We start from the raw sequence: 24,541 nt of genomic DNA, 5'->3' as shown, positions 1-24,541 counted from the left end.
ACTGTAGGCTTCCTGCATCATTTGGTGGGCCTGTGTAAGGTTTTCTTGAGTTTCACGCAAAATTTAAAGCAGATGTGTTGTCCCTCTTAACTCTGCCATCTCAAAATTCGCAAAATATGCAACCCAACGTTCTACTCAGTGCACCACTGAACAGTAAGTAACGGACATACAACAATGAAACTTCCAGCAGTTACATGTTAAACACAGGCATGTGCAGGGATGCCAACCGCATTTTGCTCCAACACACCATTGGCGCAAAATTATTAATGTTCCATAATTTTTTGAACAGGCTTCTTACTGTTGAAGCATATCTAGGTTAATTGAATCTGTTATTGTACGCCCAAATGCGACAGTTGTGCCTATTCACCTTGCCACATGTGTGTATTGTGGACTTATCACTGAACAGAAAGTTTTCCATGAGATTTTCGTCCTCTGTGATTGTAGAAGGTCTCTTGCCATTAATGGCAACACGAGCAGCAGTGTCTTTATGGTTAAGGTAGTGCATAGTTTGGATGTTGTACGCCTGTTTATTAAATGTGAATCTTAGCGTCTGCCACACAATTGTTTGCGGGAATTTTAGCTTCCTACTGAGCCATCATGTTGGGGTGGTTGGATTGCAGTTGGTATAATTCTGTACGATGTCTATAGGCTGTAGTGATGTTACTGGCCACCTGGAATTTACTCCATCAGCAACACTTCCCATTCTTTTGAACTTTTTTACTAGATCCCTGATAGCTTGCCCAGATGGACCTGTCTTTCTAAACTTCCTAAGGAAATCCTGTCAGACCTCTTGGTAAGTCAGCCCCCTCAGTCAAGCTGATTTCAAGGAAATATCAAGGGATTTTTGAATCACCCCCGACAACATGAAATAGTTTAACACTGGGATTCATTTGATAGTTTATCTTGTATGTGATACTCAATACCTGTAATCAGCTTGGCAACAAAAAATTTCAAAACTTGCTAGAACTTAAATGCAATATTAATGGAAATTCTTGGCTATTTTAAAAATAAAATTATGCCCTGTTAAAAGTGCTCCTGTGAATAATATTGTCCATGTCATAGTACAAGGGGCTGTGATCTTACAAAGTTCCGTGACATTTAGTTCATTCCTACAAATATAACTCATTCCTACAAATATAACTCTCATTCCTACAAATATAACTCATTAAGACACTAATTGCTTTATATGCACATACTTTACAATTTGTAAAATTTCAAGTTTTTAACTTCAGTTTTAGAAGAGAGGAGTAGTCAGTGACTATACTTCGTTGTATTTGATGTTACTTGTTTTTCTTAAAGTAATGTTAGTCTTTCCCTGTGTCTTTTAATTTTTCTGTTTGTTTCTAGGCATTCAAAGACTCTGCTCTTGATGGGATTTTTGATCAGTTAATATCATATCAGTTACTTTTGGACCTCCTCTACAAGAATGAGAAATACCAAGATATGCTAACTGTATTTGAAATGATTAAAGACAAACAGATTCAGAATGCAAGATTTCCAAAAAATGTTGTTGTATTAACTATGGCAGCTTGCTACAAATTGGTGAGCTAATTTTATGTTTTTAAGGACATATTTTTACAGTGCACTTTTCAATGTGTTATTGTGTTTTATAAGTATTCAGTTTACACATGGTATCATGACTGACAAGAGTGTAACTATAAAACAATGACAATAATTCAAAAGTACTTTGCACTGAGTGGTTTGATGCAGCTCTATGTGTTAGTCTACCCTGTGCAAGCCTGTCCATCTCTGCGTGACTACTGCAACCTACATCAGTTCGAATCTGCTTACTACAGTGTACAGTCTCATTAACGTGTTCACCTGTTGAAAGCCTAAATAACTACCTTTTCATGTACGGACTGCGGCAGGGCATGCAGGAAGATTGTAAATGAGATACTGGAAGGTACCAACTGGGATGTGGAGCCATGCCAACTCCAACTCCAATGCCATGGCCAGCTGTGCTAGGATTCTTGGTTGTGGATCTATGGTGTGGACAGCCCACTCGAGGTGATCCCACAGGATTCTCAATTAAGTTTAAATCCAGAGAGTTTGGTAGCCACCGGAGTATGGTAAACTCATCTTGGTGCTCTTCAAATCATGCATGTACACTGTGAACTGTGTGACACATTGCATTGTCCTGCTGGTAGATGCCATGGTGCCGAGGAAAAACAAACTGCATCTAGGGGTGGTCATGGTCCCCAGCGATAGATGCATACTTGTGTTGATCCATTGTGTCTACCAGTATGACAAAATCATCCATGGTACGCCACAAAAACATTCCCCATGCCATAATGCATGCTCTGCCAGCCTGGGTGTTTGCTTTCAGAAGTTTCACGCATTACACACCAGTAGCAGTCTGATGGAGCATAAAATGTGATGTATATGAGGTGGTCACCTTTTGTCATTCAGTGGGCTTCCAGTTGCGACATGGGCATGCAAATTCCAATGAACAGAAGTCAGCAAAACCAGTGACCATGCCCCTTTGGACATCAAATAAATCATTCTGTTTACACCCTTCTGTGCCGCCTGACATGCTTTAAACACCCTCCACTACTAGTGCTGCTGCCTGCTCTCTGTGAGTGATTATTGTACGTTCTCATCATACATAGGCAGTGGTCACATTAATATGAATGATCAATGTATATTCAAACCTCGGCTTCCCTTTGCACACACATTTTTTTCCATGACTATTCCCTTATGTTTCAGGATTTGTCCTAACCACCGATCCCATCTCTGAGTCAAGTTGTGGCACAAATTTATTTTTTCCTCCCAGTTCAATTCAATATTGCTTCATTAGTTATTTGATTCACCCATGTAATTTTAAACATTGTTCAGTTGCATCACATTTTAAAATCTTCCATTATCTTCTTCTCCAAACTGCTTATTGTCCTTATTTTGCTTCCATATAAGGCTACAGTCCATGCAAATACCTTCAGAAAAACACCCCAACACTCAAATTTATATTCTGTGTTAATGAAGTTCTCTTTTTTATATAAATGCTCTTCTTACTATTGCCAGCCTGCTCTTTGTCCTCTCAATTTTGTCTACAATCACTTGTTTTGCTGCCCAAATAGCAAATCTCGTCAATTACTTTGTGACTTGTTTCCTGATCTAATTCTGTCTGTATCATATTGATTTGACTGCATTCCATTACCATTGTTTTAATTCATCTTAGCCTTTTTTATAACACTATCCATTCCTGTTGTATTTCTTTCAGTTGTCCAGGCAGGGACATCATTTAGAGATCACAGTGTTTTGAAGCATACCTCAGGTGATACACATATAACATCTGTCTGTTACATCGCACCTCCTTTCTACTCTTATTGCTCCTCACCTGCTTCTTCCGTTACCAGGCTGCTCACTGTGTCATGCGGAGTGGTGGGGGTGGGGGAAATCGCAAACTGCTGGATGCCAACTACAATCCCTCAGTGCTTCTGCCGCAATTGTCATGTGTGGAAGTAAATCTCGGCTGACAGTGTGATCTCAGTTGGCTTCGTTCTGGGTTCCATGGTTTTTTGAGAAGTGACAAGATCTGCCCTTGCACTTCCATTTGTTCATATTTCATTCATACCCCTATAGCTACACAGTGTTCTACAACTGCAGATTTTGAGTGTTGATTGAGGTTGGTGTGTGTTCTGCACTCTTGGCACCTTTCTTTATCGGTCTGCACTTAAATGTCTGAATCATGCAAGGTCGCCAGGAAAAAAAGAAAAAAATCTAAGTATGAATATTAATTGTAAGCCTGTAACTTAGGTAGGGATGTGTAGTGCAAGCTGCTTTCACCAGTCCATTGAGAAACCACTGCTTGATTTCACACTCACAGATTGCAAATTAGAGATAAAAAGCATTGGAATAGCAACTCATCTGCAAGCAAACCCCTCCAAATGTCATATGTAGACACACTCAAACACCATCCAAGGCAGAGATCGAGTCCAGTGATCAAAAGAGTTTCAGCCTCAGATGAACAACAGGATATACAGAAGACATCTTCTGAGTTAAGCTTCCACGCTAAGAAGGACTTGTAAAGTGTGCCTGTAAGTACATCTGGACTGGGTTATTGGTTTCCATCATATATTTGTCTGCATGTACCTATCTGTATGTCACTTTCACTTTAACGTGTACTTAAAACTAAGGGTTCGATTAAAGCAACAGATTCTGCCACTTTCACAGTTCGTGGTCTTTAGTACCATCCAGTATGTTACTCTTTATCTTAACAAACTTATATGCTGGGGTGTCCATTTGTTCTGCCAGCTGACTGGAGACTCTAACAAGCCTCATCTACGTTTTTATAAACCAGTGGCTGTGCTCTTCTGCATGTTCATTGCTAACATGTGAAGAAGTAGTGAAAAGGAGATCAGTAAGCCAACCCAGAGTCTCAGTTCACTATCATCACCATATGTTCATACTTAGCCTAACACTGAAGTCTTTCTGTATTGTCTCCAAACACAGAGAACTTAAAAATCTCAGCTGTTTCACTCCTGCGCACAGGCTCCATATACCAAGAAATGGATGACCTTAAATCCCATATCACCTCTGATGTGAGTGTGAGCATATAATTATGTTGCAACCCACACTGGGTTACAAGAGCACAGTCTGCTCATTGTATTACTGCATTTGCACGAGATATAGTAGACACACATTTTACAGAGCCCCACATCATTGACACCGTAGCTAATAGTGGATGCCTTTCCAGAAGTGGAAAATGCATTAAATATTACATTGAGTCAGGTATTGCAGATACTCCAATGTCTTAAACTCCTCATAGTGTTCAATTGGCTGGACCTGCACCTTCTGCATGAACACACATTGAATTTGTATTGTGCTGTATCTGTTCTCCTTGAATATATCCTTAAAATGCTCAAACTCCCTCAGTATACTTTCGTCGGAGTGACTTGAAGTAAAAGTGGCCAATGGGCTGATCAATAGCGACAGTGGCTTTACTCTCAGGAAAGGTTGGGACCAGTGCTCAGCCAGCTGAAGTCATACTGTAGGCTGAGAGCTACTTCTGCACCTGATAGAGTTGGCAAGAACAGAGAGAAACTGCAGTTCATGCCCAATATTCACCAATTGAATCTGCCTATCACTTTACCGCACATGTTGCGTGGCCACCTAGTGAGGGAAGGTGTGGGGAGTGATGAAGAGCATAAAGGAAGTGTGATGTAGCAAAGACACCCATTCTTTTGGTACCTCATGAAGATGATAGCAAGCTACACCTTTGAAATATTGTGTTTAATTGACAACTGCACCTGGCTGGACTCTAGAGAGCAGTACAAACATTTGATACACCGGGAAAGCTTTAAGATCTCACAATATTAATTCCAGTTGCTTGCTGTTACAAGTCCTTTGCCATCTCGGATAGAATTGTCATCAGCAAACAGTGTGGAGATGGTCAATGACAAGGAAGGCAGGTTTGGTTCTGGAAAAGGATCAGGTGATTTTGAATTGAAAAAATGAATTAAACTGTTGCTTGATGTGGAGGATTTCTTCTTTATCATGAGTACAAACCACAAAGATGTCATTAATAAGTCCGTATCAAGCCAGGTGATCAGCTTCTGGGTCTTGAGAACTGCCTCTTGCATGGCATGGAAAGGTTGACATAGGACGGGACCATTGTGGTTCCTAGAACATGCTCCTTGATTTATTTGTAGTCCTGGCACTCGAAAGTAAGGTAATTATGGGTAAGGATGAAGTTGGTTAGGGTGACAGTAGACAGTGTTTTTTGTCGACTTTTTGGTTCTCTTTAGGAGAGGTGATGTTATTGGGGTGAGAGGCCATGTGCGATATCTGCATGGAGAGAGGTCAGGGTGACGCTAACAAGGAAGGTTCCAGATGGAAGAGGAATGAAATGGATTTGAGATGCTCAAGGAAGTGATCAAACATGTCTGTGATACTTTTTATAGGGGGCTTGAAAGCTAGCTGATATGGGACAGCTAGGATGGTTATTAATATATTTTAGGATGTAGATAAAAATGGGAGGTGCATGCTTCAGGAAGAGTGGCAAGAAGTTCTATAGAACCAGTTGGCAGTAGAAGAAGTAGTAAATGACAGCTTTGGACGATTTTCAGAAAATCCCTATTTGACATCTATAGACCTATTCTAAGAAGGGAAGTACCACAGTTCGAATGAGTAAAACTGATTGAAAATGTGTGTTAAATATATTGTTGTACCCTTCTGAATAGCTATCAATGTCATTCATGTATATAACTGTGTGTAGCCACCAGCGCCATCTGAAGGTCAGAGTAGTAGCCCCACTGTGCCATAGCTGTGCATACAGTACGAACATGAATGTTGCAGTGTGTCACGGTGAAACACATATACAGATGTCAAACATGAATAAGCTGCAGGCAGTTAATCGTGTGAATGTTGTGAACCTGATGCTTGTAAAGGTATGTCGAGCTTACGCACCGGATAATGAGTATGTAATTGTAGTGGAGGATCAGCAATGTTCATACAAGTTAGATGACATCATAATGCAAAAATATTATGGGGTTTAACAGATACATACCGTCACATTGGATCGGAATAGTGATTGAGTCTGACAGTGCCGAAGAAACTGACCATGAGTATGATAGTTTCAACAGTTCTGGAATGTTCTCACCATTAAATGAAGTCATGGATACGCACCTTCAAACCCAAAAATATCATGAAGCAGTGTGCTACAGTGTAATAATGAAAGAACATTGGACAACTTTTATGAGAATTATTTTAATAAAGGTTGACTTTCTTACAGAAAACTTATGAACTGTTATAGTCACATCAGTTCAAAATCCAACTAAGAGATAATTTTAAATTATGCGATAAAGAAAAAAACATGACCCAAGCGACTTCAAGAGAAACAAACTTCAAAACTGAAGGCTTTAAATGAATCTATAAGAGTGCAGTTTGACAAAGCCGGAGACCGTGGATCAGTTGACCAATATTGGCACATTCAAGTGCAGATTGTGAGAGCTGCTTGGACCAGTGCTCTGGACAATTTTAAAACTTCTTTGCATTTCATCAGTGGCCTCAAAGAAGTAGATAACAATCATCCAGGCATATCACTACAATCATGGCAAACAAAGAAATTAAAAGTACCATATTATTAGAAAGAGAGGAGAAACATTTGAGGCAGATGTAAACATGTTTGTTGGAGACAAAAAAGGTTGTTAAGCACATGTGTGCAGTATTGCCCAGACACTATCACACAGATGCGAAAAATCAACAGCTGGTGTGGTAAAATCTGTTCATAGTGCCACACACAGTTGCAAAATAGATGTGGCTGCATTGATAGATGGTAGATTAACTAACAAGCTTTAGCTTTACATTTGTTTGCAGAAACCACAGGGGCCATTTGGCTCACAGGTTGCAAAGAAACTAGCAGAAATGTGTCCACAGAACTTCTGTACTGAAGTGAGTAAAAATAGAAAAATGACCAGAGAGCACATGAAAAGTCTTTTTCAGGTTGGTCCTTTGTGAACATGTTGGTGGAATGGTCTATTACTTTGTGATTCATAGTCAAGGCACAAAGACTACAGTCTGATAGAATAATGTTTTCCTAACAAGAATATTATGCTACAGATACTGCCACCAAAGCTAGCCAAATGCTACCAACCTCTGGAGGTATATTTATTTAGACAGTACAAACTCTATTGCATGGATTTTGTATTTTTGCAACCTTACAAACCCAGGTCACATTACATGACTGATGTTTCATCATCTGCTTTCACTGTTATCTATAACCAACTTTATGAAACAATGATAACATATTTATGGCAAAGGTCTGGATACGACATTGATATTACCGTCACATTATGTGATAGTGTGCTCACTGTGGCTTTCGATATTGGATTACTGCAGTGGAGATACACTGAAGACAGTGTAGCATATCCACATGTTGACATTGTCAAGTATGCATACTGTTCCATTCCATTGTGTTTTAATCACTTCATTGAAACTCTACATTTGCACTTCAATGATGAATAAAAGAAGAAAATTCCACAACACAGCACCTGCTGGTTTGGAAAATATGGACAGGAACATACTGCATCTGTTTGTAGCAAAAATCATATAGCATTTTGTCTTTAGTGGACCTGCTGGCTGTAACTGTCTGTTACATAGTATTATTTCATCAGTGACTTGTGCTTTTAAAGACTTTAGATTTGTTATCCTTCAAACATTGATTATACAGAACTGTGGAGTGTTACAGATAAATAACCCTGATAGGTGGTAGAACAGGCACAGCTTCATAATGAAAATTCATTTGTACTCTGTTTTAGCCATTCAATCTGAGATAGTTCCCTTGTAAATAAAGGGAACATGCCACATTATGCAAACCGCTTGTGTTGCTTCAAAAAGACTACCTTTTTAAATTAAGAAAATTTTCAAAGCATAAAGTGCTGAAAAGACATAGGCTTCACCTACTCATTTATAAATGGACATAAAACAGTAATGGAAAGGACAAATTTTGCATAGTGGTTCCAAGCAAGAGTGAGATATTTAAAAATATTGTTTGGCTAGGTGACACGTCCAGTCATCCATTATTTAGAGGTTAGCTTGAGGCGAACCTCGAAGGAGACAGTGGCAGTGCCTGTTCGAAAAGGTGGAGAAACTATTTTACATGCAGGAACATTGCTCTCTCTCTCCCTCCCCCCCTCCCTTCCTCCCTCCCTCCCTCCCTCCCTCCCTCCCTCCCTCCCTCCCTCCCTCCCTCCCTCCCTCCCTCCCTCCCTCCCTCCCTCCCTCCCTCCCTCCCTCCCTCCCTCCCTCCCTCCCTCCCTCCCTCCCTCCCTCCCTCCCTCCCTCCACTCCACCCTCCTTTCCTCCTCCCTTTTTTTTCAAACTATCTGTTAATCTTTCGTTCGGAAAAAAATGGATTATTGTCATTAAGGGAATTGATAATGTAGATGCCCCGCAAGTGGTTTGGAACATCACTTATGACAAATCTCACAAGGCAGTCGGGCAATATTGTGGATAATGCCCTGTATCATTCAGTTGTTCATGGTAAAACACCAATTATGACAAGAAGGAAAGATGAAATTATTCAGCTGTTCAAAAGATGAATTGTGGGTCTGAGATATTGGTTGAAGAAGGCTGAAGCACTCAAAATTGTAGCACAAATGAAATCATAATTTCCAACACACATCATTGATGAAATTGCTAAAAGACAAAAACATGAAATCGTTCAGCTTCTTCTGTACCATTCTCAATGCAAATACTACTGAAGGTCTGTGGGCACAAATATTAAAATAAGCTGTTGCTAGCAACAAACAGTTCACCATCTCTGTAAAGTTGAGACTCATGTTTTGGAAGCTGTTAGTAAAATGACGGGAGAGGCCCAGGAGAAAGTAGTGAGCAACACTGTAGGTGTCATCACAGAGGCAACCAAGGCTTTTTGGAAGATAGTGTAGAAAATTTAATTATGTGCACTGCCAGTGTTTTACAACATTGCAACTGCCAATGTTTTACAATGTTACAAAAATATTTTGCATCTCTGTTGTGAAATATAACAACTTTTAAGGTTTTTTAGCATAGGAGATATTGAACTGTTCTTTTCCATTTTTTAAGTTTATATATTAGAACTAATAAATGTAAATAAATTTATGCATATAAGTACAACCTACATATTGTCATCTTCTTTGTTTTTTCCACAAGAGTATGTGATTAGTAGCAAACTGGGTGCTGCACGCCTCATCCGGTAACATTGCTACATGCCCACATAAGCTGTCAATACCAATCATTTGTGTTACATACTATAATTTGGCTTGTAGCTATCTAGACAGCTTGTCATGGGAGGTGACAGTTGATTTGATAGTGGCCACAGTGCGCTAGTGGAAGTGCAAAATATTCTCATTTGCCTCAAATTACCTAAGTTACAGAGTTATGTGTATGAAGCATTCTCTGCTCGTACTATGTTTTGGAATTGTGAGACCACGTTATGTAAGACAGATGTGCACTGCCCAACAACCAACAGGCTGTCTGCATTGGTCTATGTGGTATTAGTCGTGACTCAATACTGCTTCTGTCATACTGTTTGTGACTAAGAATAACTTACTAGAATTGAAAAATTCATAGAGCTGCTAGGAATTTGTTATTTTTGTATATTGTGTATTATCAACTTGTAAACATGATTCTAAAATAAATGTTACATCATATCTGTATGCAGAATTCAGAGGACAGCTTAAAGTATGCAAGTGATTTATGGAAAAATTTACAAGAAGTGGGTCATCAGCCGACAAGAAGAGCTGCTACATTTATTGCAGCTCTTGCTCTCAATCAAAATGCACCCCACATTACAGCAGAGATCATATCGAATGTTGGTGCACAGAACTATATCACGATAAGGAACCTCAAGGTATTATTCTACAATTAAAAATGTGTGTTAGAAGTGATAATTATGTAAATACTTTCCGTCATCAAAAAAATATGCAGTTGTAATAATACATGATGAAATGTAACAGGCAGCTGCACTTGCAGATCTGAACAGACTTGAAGATGCTGTGGCTATGTTGAGGCGAGCCGTACAAGTAGATAATCCCAACCAAGCAAAGGTTTCCTTCACTAAAGATGTGGTAAGTACTTACTGCTCCCTATCTGTGCCTTTGTTCCTTTTGATATACGTGATATACATCAAATTGGACTCAAGTGGCTCTGAGCACTATGGGACTTAACATCTGAGGTCATCAGTCCCGTAGAACTTAGAACTACTTAAACCTAACTAACCTAAGGACATCACACACATCCATGCATGAGGCAGGATTCGAGCCTGCGACCGTAGTGGTCGCGCGGTTCCAGACTGAAGCACCTAGAATCGCTCGGCCACTCCGGCCAGCAAATTGGATTCCATAGTGCACTCATGATATCTCGTGATATACGTAAATAATTAATTTCACTTTAGTTAAAGTCATGACTACATTATCAAACAATGGAAAATCCAGGATGGAATGTAATAATATTATGAAAAGGAAAGTTGCTACTCACCATATAGCAGAGATGCTGAGTCACAGATAGGCACAACAAAAAGACTGTTACAAGCAAAGATTTTGTCCGGTAAGGCCTTCGACAAAAATAGAACACACACACACACACACACACACACACACACACACACACACACACACACTCTGTGTATCTATCATCTATTTCCTTTTCATAATATTGTGATTATATATTATATTGATTGAGAGTATGGATGCAAGTAACTGTTACTTAGACATTTATAAATCCTTGGGTTTTTTAATTTGTATCAGTTACATGGAAAAGCTCACCAGAACATACCTTCAGTAGCCAAAAAGTTTAGTAATGCTGACAGACACACACAAAAGTACTAGAAATTATCCTAGCTTTTGCAGCTATTAGTTCCTTCCTCGGGGAGGAAAGCGTTCTCCAACGGAAATGATTCAGACTTCAGGATTCTACCTGCTATGAGAATGAGGGGAAATAGTTTCCTGAAGTAAATTGTCCTGGTGATGCATCTGACTTTACATGAAGTCGATCGTTGTGGGGAAAATAAGTTGTGATAGTGCTACACAGAATATTGCTGTACAGTTTTAACATTCATATGGGTAACAGTTCAGGTCAGCTATTAAGATGTGACACGCTGATAGTTCTATATGAACACCATATTCTGCAGTAAGCATTGCAGAAAACAACATGTTTCACAGAAAGGGAGATTGCAGTTTGCTCTCACTGAAAACAAGCCTATAAATCATTGAAATTCTTTCTGTGTTTGAACAGTAAAGGACATAGGTCTGAAATACTGGATTTGCAAGAAATGTGTATCAGGTCTTGCTTGTGCTATCTTACTTAAATTATTCCCAAAACAATGGAAAATCCAGGTTGGAGTCCTTTTCATAATATTGTTTAAACATTCCATAAATTATAGGTGATTATAAGAGGAGCTTTTAATACAAAAAGAAAGGATGAGTCTTTTCCTGTGTCTTGTAATCCCTACATTCACATTTCATAAACTTTCAAATACACCAGTTTCTACTTCGTGCATATGTGACCTAGAGATCCATATTTCTGATTACAAGCATAAGCTATTGGTGGATAAAGTTGCTGCTTGATGCTAATCATGTATGGCACAATACTGAACCTAAAACATAGATTGTTCGTGGAGGGGGATTCAAAACTTACTGAAAGTGGAATATTGGAGAATAAGAAATAAAGAATACCAAACAGTGGAAATTTCAAGTTGAAATAACAACAGTTTTGAAAGGATAGATTATTAATCACCATATAGAGGAGGCATTGTGTTGTAGACAGGCACACTGAAGAAGACTGTTGAAATGTTAAAACTTGTGGACAAAGTCGTGTGGCAGTAGAAAATCCACATTCTCAGAAGTGTGCGTGTGCCCCTTCCCCTCCACACACACACACACTCTTATTTCATGGGTGAATCAAATTCGTGATCAGTTTTGTGGATCTGTAATTTAATGAATTTGTTACAATTTACATTCATTAAGGACTCAGTTTAACTACCGTATTTACTCGAATCTACGCCGCACTTTTTTTCCCTCTTTTTGTAATCCAAAAAACCGCCTGTGGCGTAGAATCGAGTGCAAAGTAAGCGGAATTTCTGAAAAATGTTGGTAGGTGCTGCCACAACTAACTTCTGCTGTCAAATATTTGTAGCGCTACACAGGCATGCTATGTAGGCATAAAGATAAATACTGGCACCAAAACCTCTGCGTCAGTAAATAAATTAAAAAAGGATGGAACTCGAGCTTTTTTTTCTCCGCCCCCCGAGTTTCGACCACTGCATTTTCATACATTATCCAACGAAGCAATACAAATTCCGTGTTGTTCATCTTTGAATGTAACAGAATTTCAATGTACTACGAAAATCCGACTGGCAAGACTGTTTGGGATGTTTGTCAATATGGCCAACTCTACATTCTGAATTGTTTCCTACCAGTGAGAAGAGATGGTTGCTAATAGGAACTTTTATGAATTGTGAATCACAGCTGTATTCTCTTCACCATAAGAATAATATGAATATAAACATTTTGCCTTGTATTCTTCCGTGTTTGTTCAAAACCGGTGGTAGGCAGAAAACGTCTTCAGAGATTGTCCTAAATGCATTCTCGGAAAATTATTTCGAGCAGTTAGTCCACGAACCCACACGAATTGTAAATGGTTGCGAAAACACACTTGACCTCTTAGCCACAAACAATCCAGAGCTGATAGAGAGCATCATGACTGATACAGGGATTAGTGATCACAAGGTCATTGTAGCTAGGCTCAATACCATTTCTTCCAAATCCATCAGAAACAAACGCAAAATAATTTTATTTAAAAAAGCGGATAAAGTGCCACTAGAAGCCTTCCTAAAAGACAATTTCCATTCCTTCCGAACTGACTATGCGAGTGTAGACGAGATGTGGCTCAAATTCAAAGATACAGTAGCAACAGCAATTGAGATATTCATACCTCATAAATTGGTAAGAGATGGAACGGATCTCCCGTGGTACACAAAAAAGGTCCGAACGCTGTTGCAGAGGCAACGGAAAAAGCATGCCATGTTCAGAAGAACACGAAATCCCGAAGATGGGCTAAAATTTACAGACGCGCGAAATTTGGCACGTACTTCGATGCGAGATGCCTTTAATAGGTTCCACAACGAAACATTGTCTCGAAATTTGGTAGAAAATCCGAAGAAATTCTGGTCGTATGTAAAGTACACAAGCGGCAAGACGCAGTCAATACCTTCGCTGCGCAGTGCCGATGGTACTGTTATCGACGACTGTGCCGCTAAAGCGAAGTTATTGAACGCAGTTTTCCGAAATTCCTTCACCAGGGAAGACGAATGGAATATTCCAGAATTTGAAACACAAACATCTGCTAGCGCGAGTTTCTTAGAAGTAGATACCTTAGGGGTTGCGAAGCAACTCAAATCGCTTGATACGGGTAAGTCTTCAGGTCCAGATTGTATACCGATTAGGTTCCTTTCAGATTACGCTGATACTATAGCTCCCTACTTAGCACTCATATACAACCGCTCGCTCACCGATAGATCTGTACCTACAGATTGGAAAATTGCTCAGGTTGCACCAGTGTTCAAGAAGGGTAGTAGGAATAATCCATTTAACTACAGACCTATATCATTGACGTCGGTTTGCAGTAGGGTTTTGGAGCATATACTGTATTCAAACATTATGAATCACCTCGAAGGGAACGATCTATTGACACGTAATCAGCATGGCTTCAGAAAACATCGCTCTTGTGCAACGCAGCTAGCTCTTTATTCGCACGAAGTAATGGCCGCTATCGACAGGGGATCTCAAGTTGATTCCTTATTTCTAGATTTCCGGAAAGCTTTTGACACCGTTCCTCATAAGCGACTTCTAATCAAGCTGCGGAGCTATGGGGTATCGTCTCAGTTGTGCGACTGGATTCGTGATTTCCTATCAGGAAGGTCGCAGTTCGTAGTAATAGACGGCAAATCATCGAGTAAAACTGAAGTGATATCACGTGTTCCCCAGGGAAGCGTCCTGGGACCTCTACTGTTCCTGATCTATATAAATGACTTGGGTGACAATCTGAGCAGTTCTCTTAGACTGTTCGCAGATGATGCTGTAATTTACCATCTAGTAAGGTCATCCGAAGACCAGTATCAGTTGCAAAGCGATTTAGAAAAGATTGCTGTATGGTGTGTCAGGTGGCAGTTGACGCTAAATAACGAAAAGTGTGAGATGATCCACATGAGTTCCAAAAGAAATCCGTTGGAATTCGATTACTCGATAAATAGTACAATTCTCAAGGCTGTCAATTCAACTAAGTACCTGGGTGTTAAAATTACGAACAACTTCAGTTGGAAGGACCACATAGATAATATTGTCGGGAAGGCGAGCCAAAGGTTGCGTTTCATTGGCAGGACACTTAGAAGATGCAACAAGTCCACTAAAAGAGACAGCTTACACTACACTCGTTCGTCCTCTGTTAGAATATTGCTGTGCGGTGTGGGATCCTTACCAGATGGGATTGACGGAGGACATCGAAAGGGTGCAAAAAAGGGCAGCTCGTTTTGTATTATCACGTTATAGGGGAGAGAGTGTGGCAGATATGATACACGAGTTGGGATGGAAGTCATTACAGCATAGACGTGTTTCGTCGCGGCGAGACCTTTTTACGAAATTTCAGTCACCAACTTTCTCTTCCGAATGCGAAAATATTTTGTTGAGCCCAACCTACATAGGTAGGAATGATCATCAAAATAAAATAAGAGAAATCAGAGCTCGAACAGAAAGGTTTAGGTGTTCGTTTTTCCCGCTCGCTGTTCGGGAGTGGAATAGTAGAGAGATAGTATGATTGTGGTTCGATGAACCCTCTGCCAAGCACTGAAATGTGAATTGCAGAGTAGTCATGTAGATGTAGATGTATCTCATTTAAATCCTGTCTGCCTAATAAACTACGAAACTAGTGTGAGACAACAGCAAACGCGGAAGAATATACATATCATGTCATGTTTATATTCGTATTATTCTTATGCCTAATAGTGATACAGTCAAAAATGAAGCACGGCAATTGACCAGATTTTTAAATCTAAGATGACTCTAATTTCTGTGCAGAATGTAATGTACAAAAGAGGCGTCTGCAAAGATTTTCAAACAACGAAAAATTTTAGCCAACCTCTCATTCAGAACATCTTCTATCACAAGCAGTCTATTATTTGGTTCTTGTTGATCATTATCAAAGAAAGCAGCAGTGTAAGTAACAACAAATAGCAGTCTCTTGCCATTGTTTCGCTAATGAGACAATTCCTTTGGTTTTTTTTATCGTAAGCGGCGGTAGCGCGCACGAAAGCGAGCCATGCTACGAGCGGCAACAGGTCGTAAACACACATTATCAGAATGCGACAAACAATGCATAACACAGTACAATAATGCATTTTCAGCTTAGAGTGACGTAAACATCTATAACAAAGAGAACAGTACTTATCAGATCAAAGAAAAATAAGCAATCGATTCAAACCAGGCGAAGCACATGAAAAAGGAAGAGTAACCGTATAAATACGGATGGAGAGCCTGACACGTAACAATGGCTACCTGGTAAAGCTTAACTGCTAAGCTTACGACTCGAACCAAACTACTGTAGCTGTATCGTCATTCATTCGACCTAAATTGTGTCTCATATTACAATGGACCAACTTTGTTTCAATTTGGAGGTGTGGCCTAAAACTTTTCTCTCCCTTGAATTTCGAGTCTCAAATTTCATGTGTGGCTTAGATTCAAGTGCGGCTTAGATTCGAGTAAATACGGTAGATTTTTCAATATATTTTATTTTCTTATCGTGCACACTGAGATACTTTAATTTCAATCAGCATAGAATAACAAATTTCTTTTTTTTCTTTTATTATTCCAAAGAATAATAATGTTATCATACCCACAGTAATGTGACAAACACTTTTCAAATATATTAAAAATATGAACAGTAATTTGTCATGTTCCCACCTCACTCCCTTCCTAGTAGCATAGTCAGTTTAGGTCTTCAACAAATCATGCTGGTAGTCGAATTTTATGACCAGATCTTGTTTTTGTTCTTGGTTTTTCACCTTCTGTAGAGTTGGTTGTTGGTCCTGTGCTGACAGTTCAGAGTGCCATCAGGGTGTTTATATTCTCATTCATCAGGTAGGCAGGCTTTAATTGATCAATGGAAATATTTTTTATCTGGTCTTTCACTTTTAAGTCCAAAAATTTTTGGGTTCCTTCCGTTCACTTCATACGGGCCTTCATATGGAGGCTCTAATGCCTTCTTCATTCATTTAGCCCTTACAGACACGTGTTGAGTTGCTGACGTCCTTACATGTGAATAGTTTTCTTTTGCTTTGTGGGGATGTTGGACAGGTTTTAGACAATTCATACACTGCTTCAGTTGTGACACAAATTGGGGTAAGTGTGAATCCCTTTTTGTGCCATTCTCATGAGAAAAATCACTTGGTATCCTGATGGGCGACCCATAAACCATTTTCACAATTGTAGCATTAGTGTTTTTTCTAATTGAGCATTGAAGACCAAGAAGGATCATACATATTACTTGAGTACATTTAACAGTTGCACCGGCAAGGATGGCTGCTTTAAACATCCAGTGAAATCTGTCAGGCGACTAAAAGGAGTCTCACAAGTTTCGGCCTTTATGTGGTGATCCCCTGTCGCGTTTGACCTCCAGCTTTATAAATTTATCTGGAGAGCGAGCCAGTTGCGAAAGGGTGCCATACATAATGTCCATCGTGCATTGATGTCTTTAGCCCACTTTCTTGTCGTTGCAGTGCAGTCCCACTTATTCTCTATCTCTTGGTTGAGGACACCTTCCTGTGTGCATTTTCCACCGTGCACTATGCAGTGTCGCTTTCTGCACCGACGATGACCATGGATTTCTTAGCTCCTCATATCAAGCATGATAGCCAGTCCATTGTGGTAGGGCTGCCTTGTACCCTGTGTGTTGTGGCACCCTGACAACACAGTGATCACTCTGCTGATGCCTGCACCGTTAACTCCCCACGTATGCCATGGAGTAAATGCCCTTCTCCCTGGGGCATCGGGACTCCCGGCAATGGCCATCCTGCCAGGTGGCTCATGCTGAGGCTGGGTGGCACCCGTGGGGAGGACCTCTGGTCGGAATGGGTGGCATCATGGCGGATCACACACCATGAAGCGTAGTACGTCATCTCTTGCTGGTGGTCTGCCGCCAGCAGTCTCTAAGTGGGCAAAGTCTAATTTCAATGCTAAGAAATATGACCCCAAATCGTTACCCTCTCTGGCCACACCATGGGAGGAATGCCAGGCTAAGGATGATAGTGAAGCATATTCGCCCTGGTACCTTGTACGTTAGAGAGTTGAAGGGGAATCTTTCGTGTCCATGAAGCCTCAGTTTTTTGTGGAGAATTTGTAGGACAAGTTTGGGGAGGTGGAGAGCTTGTCCAAAAGTATGCTCTGGGCAGTCTTGATAAAAACAGCATCCTCTGCCCAGTCATGGGCAATACTTGGTTATGACAAGTTGGGGGATGTTTGTTACCATCATGCCCCCATAAGAGCTTAAATATGGTCCAGGGTATTACATTCCACAGGGACCTTCTTCAGCAGTCTAATGATGAGCTGCGCACCAATTTAGAGTGCTGAGGTGTTCATTTCATCCGGCACAGTCATGGGGGTCCGAGTGATAATCAGGTTGCCACCAGTGCCTTCATCTTGGCCTTTGAGGATGTTACATCACCCGAGAAGGTCAAGGTGATGGTCTTCTGCTGTGATGCCATATATCCCTCCCACAGTGTGGTGCTGTAAGAGCTGGAAGTTTGGTCATATGTCTTCCCGCCATAATTCCAGCATCACATGTCAAGATTGTGGACGTCCATCACATCCCAATACTCCATGTGCCCCGCCTCCTATATGTGTCAAGTGTGAAGAGCATCATTCACCTTGCTTGCCAAACTGCAGGATTTTACAGAAAGAGAGGAAAATTGTGGAATATAAGATCCTGGAACGACTGACCTACACTGAGGCTAAGAGGAAATTTGAGCACCTACATCCTGTGACTATGACCTCCTCTTACGCCGCCACTACAAGAACTGTTGTTGCCCCATCAGTTCCTCACATTCCTGTCACCTCTCAGAACCAGAACCTGCCCCGTTGATGGTGGGGGAATCATTTCCCTCCCTGTTGCTCCGGCACTACCTACTTCGGGAGCAACCCCCCCCCCCCCCCCCCCGCCAACCATCGGGGATATCAGTCCCCACTTCTGAGCAAGAGAAGTGTAAGTCTTCTTTGGCTCCTCTCGCTAGGAAGGGATCCTTTGGGTCACTCCCTTCCCAGGTTTCTGCTAGTGGGAAAGATGGCACCCACCACTGGCCGAAGAGCCCAAAAGCAGCTGGTTGTAGGGCTTCATACTCATCCTCAGTCACAGAGACTGAATCAGTGAAGTCCTCCAAGCCAGGGAAACCCAAGGAGTAGCAAGAGAAATCCAAAAAGAAAGTCCCCAAGACCAAGGGAATTGCGGTGACACCCACACCACCACTACCTACAAGCTCTGTGTCTGCGGATGAGGTGGAGATTTTGGCGTCCACTGAGGACTTAGATCGCACCGGACCCTCAGACACAACGGATATAGACTGCTCAGGCAAAAAGTTGGTGGCTGCAGGTGACCTTGAGGTGTAAACTGCCTCATTGAATGAATGTTCCATGCCTTCCCAGTCTCACGATGACGTCATCCTCCAGTGGAATTGTGGCAGTTTTTTCCACAGCCTGGCTGAGCTACAGCATCTGTTAAGCTTTACAGTTACTTTCTGCATTGCCCTCCAGGAAACCTGGTTCGCGGCAATGCAGACCCCTGCCCTCCATGGCTATAAAGGATACTACAGGAACCATAGGGACCATAAACAAGTGTCAGGTGGAATTTGCGTTTATATCCTAAACTCTTTCTGTAGTGAAACTGTGCTCCTTCAAACCCCTCTTGAAGCTGTGTCTGTCAGAATAAGGACGACGCAGTAAATAACTGTCTGCAATGTATATCTTCATCCAGATGGTGCAGTATCCCTGAATGAATTAACTGCACTGATTGATCAACATCTTAAACCTCTCCTACTTTTGGCAGATTTTAACACCCATAACCCCTTGTGGGGTGGCACAGTGCTTACTGGCCCAGGCAGAGATGTTGAAACTCATCTGTCTCAGTTCAACCTCTACCTCTTAAATACTGGGGCCACCACACATTTCAGTGTGGCTCAGGGTACTTACTCAGCCATTGATTTATCAATTTGCAGCCCAGGACTTCTCCCATCTATCCACTGGAGAGCACATTACTACCTGTGTGTTAGTGACCACTTCCCCATCTTCCTATCACTGCCCCGGCATCAGGCCCATAGATACCTGCCCAGATGGGTTTTAAACAAGATGGACTTGGAAACTTTCACCTCTGCTGTCACCGTTGAATCTCCCCCACATGGTAACATTGATGTGATGGTTGGGCAGGTGACTACAACAATCATTTCTGTAGCAGAAAACACGATCCCTCGCTCTTTAGGGTGCTCTCTGGCAAAAGGCAATCCCTTGGTGGTCGCCACAAGTCGCTGAAGCAATTACGGAGTGTTAGTGAGCTCTACAGTGGCATAAGCAGCACCCTTCCCTGGAGCACCTGATAGCTTTTAAATGGCTTCGTGCTCGTGTTCGCCACCTTATAAAACGACGGAAGCAGGAGTGTTGGGAGAGACATGTCTGGACCATTGGGTGCCTTACATCACCTTCCCAAGTCTGGGCAAATATCAAATATGTTATTGGGTACCAGACCACAACAGGTATTCCCAGTGTTAACATAAATGGCATGTTATCTACCGACGCAAACACATTTGCTGAACACTCTGCTGAGCACTATAGTTGAGCCTCTGCATCGGAGAAATAGCCCCCATCCTTTCGCACTCTCAAATGGCAGCTGGAAGGGAAAGTCCTCTTGTTCACCACATGGCACAATGAATCCTATAACATCCCATTTACAGAGTGGGAGCGCCTCATTGCCCTGACACAGCTCCTGGGCCAGATTGGATCCACAGTCAGATGATTAAACATTTCTCACATGACTGCAAGTGATGACTCCTCATCATTTTCAGCCGGATCTGGTGCAATGGCGTCTTTCCATTTCAATGGCGGGAGAGCACCATCATTCCAGTGCTCAAACCCATTAAAAACCCACTTCATGTGGATAGCTATCGACCCATCAGCCTTACCAACGTTCTTTGTAAGTTGCTGGAACGTACGGTGTGTTGGCGGTTGGCTTGGGTCCTGGAGATACGTGGTCTACTGGCTCCATGTCAGGGCACCATTGATAATCTTGTCTCTCTCGAGTCTGCCACCCAAACAGCCTTTTCCAGACACACAAAAAGCGTATGACACCACCTGGCGACATCATATCCTTGCCACATTATACAAGTGGGCTCTCCGAAGCTCGCTCCTGATTTTTATCCAAAATTTCCTGTCGCTTTGTACTTTCCGTGTCCAAGTTGGTGCCTCCCTTAGTTCCCCCCATATCCAGGAGAATGGGGTCCTGCTGGTCTTTGTATTGAGTGTGTGTCTATTTTTAGTGGCCATTAATGGTCTAGCAGCAGCTTTAGGGCCGTCCGTCTCACCTTCTCTGTATGCAGACGACTTCTGCATTTCATACTGCTCCACCAGTACAGGTGTTGCTGAGCGACACCTACAGGGAGCCATCCACAAGGTGCTGTCATGGGCTCTAGCCCACAGTTTCCAGTTTTCAGCCACAAAAATGTGTGTTATGCACTTCTGTCTGCGTCGTACCATTCATCCAGAACCAGAACTTCACCTTAATGACGATCCACTCACTGTAGTGGAGATTCTTAGGACTGGTTTTCGACTCCTGATTGAATTGGCTTCCTCACCTTTGTCAGCTTAAGCGTTAAGTGTTTGCAGCACCTCAATGCCCTCTGCTACCTGAGCAACACCAACTGGGGTGCAGATCGCTGTACACTGCTGCAGCTATACAGAACACTTGTTCAATCCCGCCTGACTATGGGAGCCTGGTTTATGGTTTGGCGGCGTCCTCAGTGTTGCGTTTACTCAACCCAGTGCACCACTGCGGCGTTCGCCTAGTGACAGGAGCTTTTTGGACCAGTCCGGTGACCAGGGTCCTTGTGGAGGCCGGAGTCCCTCCATTGCAGGTTAGGTGTGCACAACTTCTGGCCAGTTTCATTGCACACGTTCGTAGTTCTCCTGCGCATCTGAATCACTGTCTCCTCTTCCCACCCACGGCGATTCACCTCCCGCCTCGGAGAGCCCTGACGCCCAGGTCAGGGCTCCAATTGCAGTTTGTGTCCAATTCCTTCTTTCCGAACTGGAGTCCTTGCCTTTACCACCTATACTTGAGGTCCATTCATGTACACCGCCATGGTGTACACCTAGGCTACAGCTTCTCCTGGACTTTTCACATGGCCCTAAGGACTCAGTTAACCCCGCGGCTCTCCACTGCCACTTCATCTTGATTCTTGACATGTACTGAGACCAAGCAGTGGTTTACACCGGTGTCTCAACATCTGATGCTCACTTCAGCTTTGCCTATGTCCATGGAGGACATACTGAACATCATTCCTTGCCCAATGGCTGCAGTGTTTCCACTGCCGAGGTGGTGGCTATATCTCGTACTCTTGAGCACATCTGTTCGTGCCCTAGGGAGTTGTTTCTTCTGTGTACTGACTCCTTGAGCAACCTACAAGCTATCATCCAGTGCAACGGACTCTTCAGTTACTGGACTTGTTGCCATTAATTTTAGCTGACAACGCCTCATCAACTAATTTAGTTTTATGTTTTGTACATGACAATGGGTATTATCATTCTATATAAGTTTTAGCACATGTCCTTTGTCCCTTTGTGTTCTCCACTCTTAGGCTTTTAGGATGGATGTTTTAATGTGTTGCAGAGTGGGTGGCTTTTTCTTTTTATTCTCTTGTTCGGCCAGCCACGGTCATCAGCTCTGTTGTTTTTACCCCTTGTACTTGTTTCTTGCTACTCTCTGTGGTTTTCATTTCATGTTTTGTTCATGGTAATGTTGGTTGTCCTGTTGTTCTTCTGGTTTTCCCTTTGTCCTGTTGTTGTGCTGTATGTTTCCTTTCTTTTTTTTTCTCTTGTGTAATTATTTTACTGGGAACAATGGACCAATGATCGCACAGTTTGGTCCCCCCTCCCTTTAAACCAACAAACCAACCAACCCTTTTCAGATTATGAAATTTGATTTAGTGGGTTAATCTTTGAGAATATCTTTTTATTTCGAAGGACAAAATTTACATCATCAACTCCTGGAATTGGCTACCAGTCTGGGAGAGTCCTATCACTCAGATGGCGATAATGTTTGCAGACTTTCAACTGGCCATTTGGCTTCATAACAAGTTTTAGTGGACTAGCCCATTGTGATTGCGACAGACGTATAATACTATTATTTATAGCAGTGTAATGCTGTACTTTGTGCTTCAACACTTTTGGTACTAAGGATGGTTTTGTGTTTAGGAAATTTCCCCATAAGTTTAGAAAACTTGCATGTAGCATAGAGTGAGCTTACTGAGTCTTTAGTATTCACAGTGGTTACTTCTGCTGAAGTGAAGTGTCTAATTTGGTAACATTGTCTATCAACTTCTTATTTTTGAGATCAATGAGTAAACCATAATGATGAAGTAAATTAGCCCCCAATATATCTTTTGATACATCTGCTACAATGATTGGCCATCACAATTGCGTGTAAGCCCTGAATCAATGGTTAACATCTTGGAAATGTAAGTTTCTATCTCTCAACCATTTGCAGCATAAAAACTGAAGGCAGAGTGTGGAAATTTGTCTTTCAAAACTGGTATGATATGCACCGCTATCTATCAGAAAATATCTTCCACTAGTCTGATCTTTAACAAACAGATGATGTTGGTGGCTTGATGTCGATACTGAAGTAGAACACTCAGCCAGTGTTGTGTCTATCGTCTTTAGTTTTTCCTTTTTTGGCCACTGACAAGTCTGGACACATTTTTCAAGCTTACAGCATGTGCAAAATTTAAGGTGATAATAGCAGTATTTTTCGCTTTTATTGAATATTGCTCTGCTTCTCCTTGTACTGCGTGGTCTCTGCCTACTTGATTTTCAAAGCCTTTTATTTCATTTTCCAATTCTTCAAATCCTTGCAAGAAGATTTTGGACTGACGTGTATGATGAGGTTGATGGAATGGGTTGAATTGATGCAATTTGGACGTCCTCAACAGAGTGCACTTTGATCATACAATCTGCCATATCCACTGCTTCATCAGATATAACTAAAATTTAGAATGTTACCCGGAAGTTTGTCAAGCCAAAGTGTTTTCAAGATTTTGTCCGACACATTAGTACTGGCGTAGCCCTGCATTTTTCTTAATAATTTGGGAGGCTTAGTATCACCCAGTTCCAAACAACTTTGGTCAAAAGTCATTCTTCTGCTAAAGAATATTTATTGTTCTCATCACTTGTAACTAGATCCTAGATATTTTCAACAAATTTTGGCTCCATTTGAGCAAGCAAATAGTTAAATTTAGTTGCTCAGTCTCTATACCAGCGATCATAAATTGTTCTTGAGCATGACAAAACCAGATATCTGGCTTTTCTGTCCAAAATTAGCAGTTTAATCCTTACCTTATCAATTTCCAGCTGCATTCAAGATTATCATATTCAGTTGCATTCAGCTCTTGACATTTCACCAAACTCAGTATGTGAGGAATTCAATTAAAAAAAAATGTGAAAATTTTGCCGCAATTACTTTGGCGATGTCATCATCTTGCCGGTCACATAGGGGTCGTCAATTTGTAGCTCTTTACATTCATTAAGGACTCAGTTTAACTAGATTTTTCAATTTTATTTTCTTATCGCACACACCTCAAAACTTAAATTACAATCACCATGGTGTAATAAACTTCTTTTTTATGTTTTATTCCAAAGAATAATAATATTATTATGTCAATATTGGCATTGTCACAGCAAACACATTTCAAACACATTAAAAACAAAAATAATAATTTGTGATTTTCCCACAAATTATATCAGGAAAATGTGAAATTCCG

At 41.3% G+C, this 24,541-nt stretch overlaps 1 protein-coding gene across 2 annotated transcripts in view; it reads left to right on the top strand.

Moving 5' to 3' along the window:
• LOC126268089 (pentatricopeptide repeat-containing protein 2, mitochondrial-like) overlaps positions 1–24,541 on the top strand; it is a 63,860-nt gene that overhangs the window by 28,532 nt on the left and 10,787 nt on the right. For both annotated transcript variants that reach the window (XM_049973593.1, XM_049973594.1), the window contains exons 4-6: positions 1,348–1,542; positions 10,142–10,330; positions 10,437–10,547. In XM_049973593.1, coding sequence (XP_049829550.1) covers positions 1,348–1,542; positions 10,142–10,330; positions 10,437–10,547 — 495 coding nt within the window. The remainder of the gene's footprint in view (positions 1–1,347; positions 1,543–10,141; positions 10,331–10,436; positions 10,548–24,541) is intronic.

The sequence above is a fragment of the Schistocerca gregaria genome, chromosome 4, assembly GCF_023897955.1.
Source record: "Schistocerca gregaria isolate iqSchGreg1 chromosome 4, iqSchGreg1.2, whole genome shotgun sequence".
Lineage (NCBI taxonomy): Eukaryota > Metazoa > Arthropoda > Insecta > Orthoptera > Acrididae > Schistocerca > Schistocerca gregaria.
This window is presented reverse-complemented; position numbering and strand designations above follow the sequence as displayed.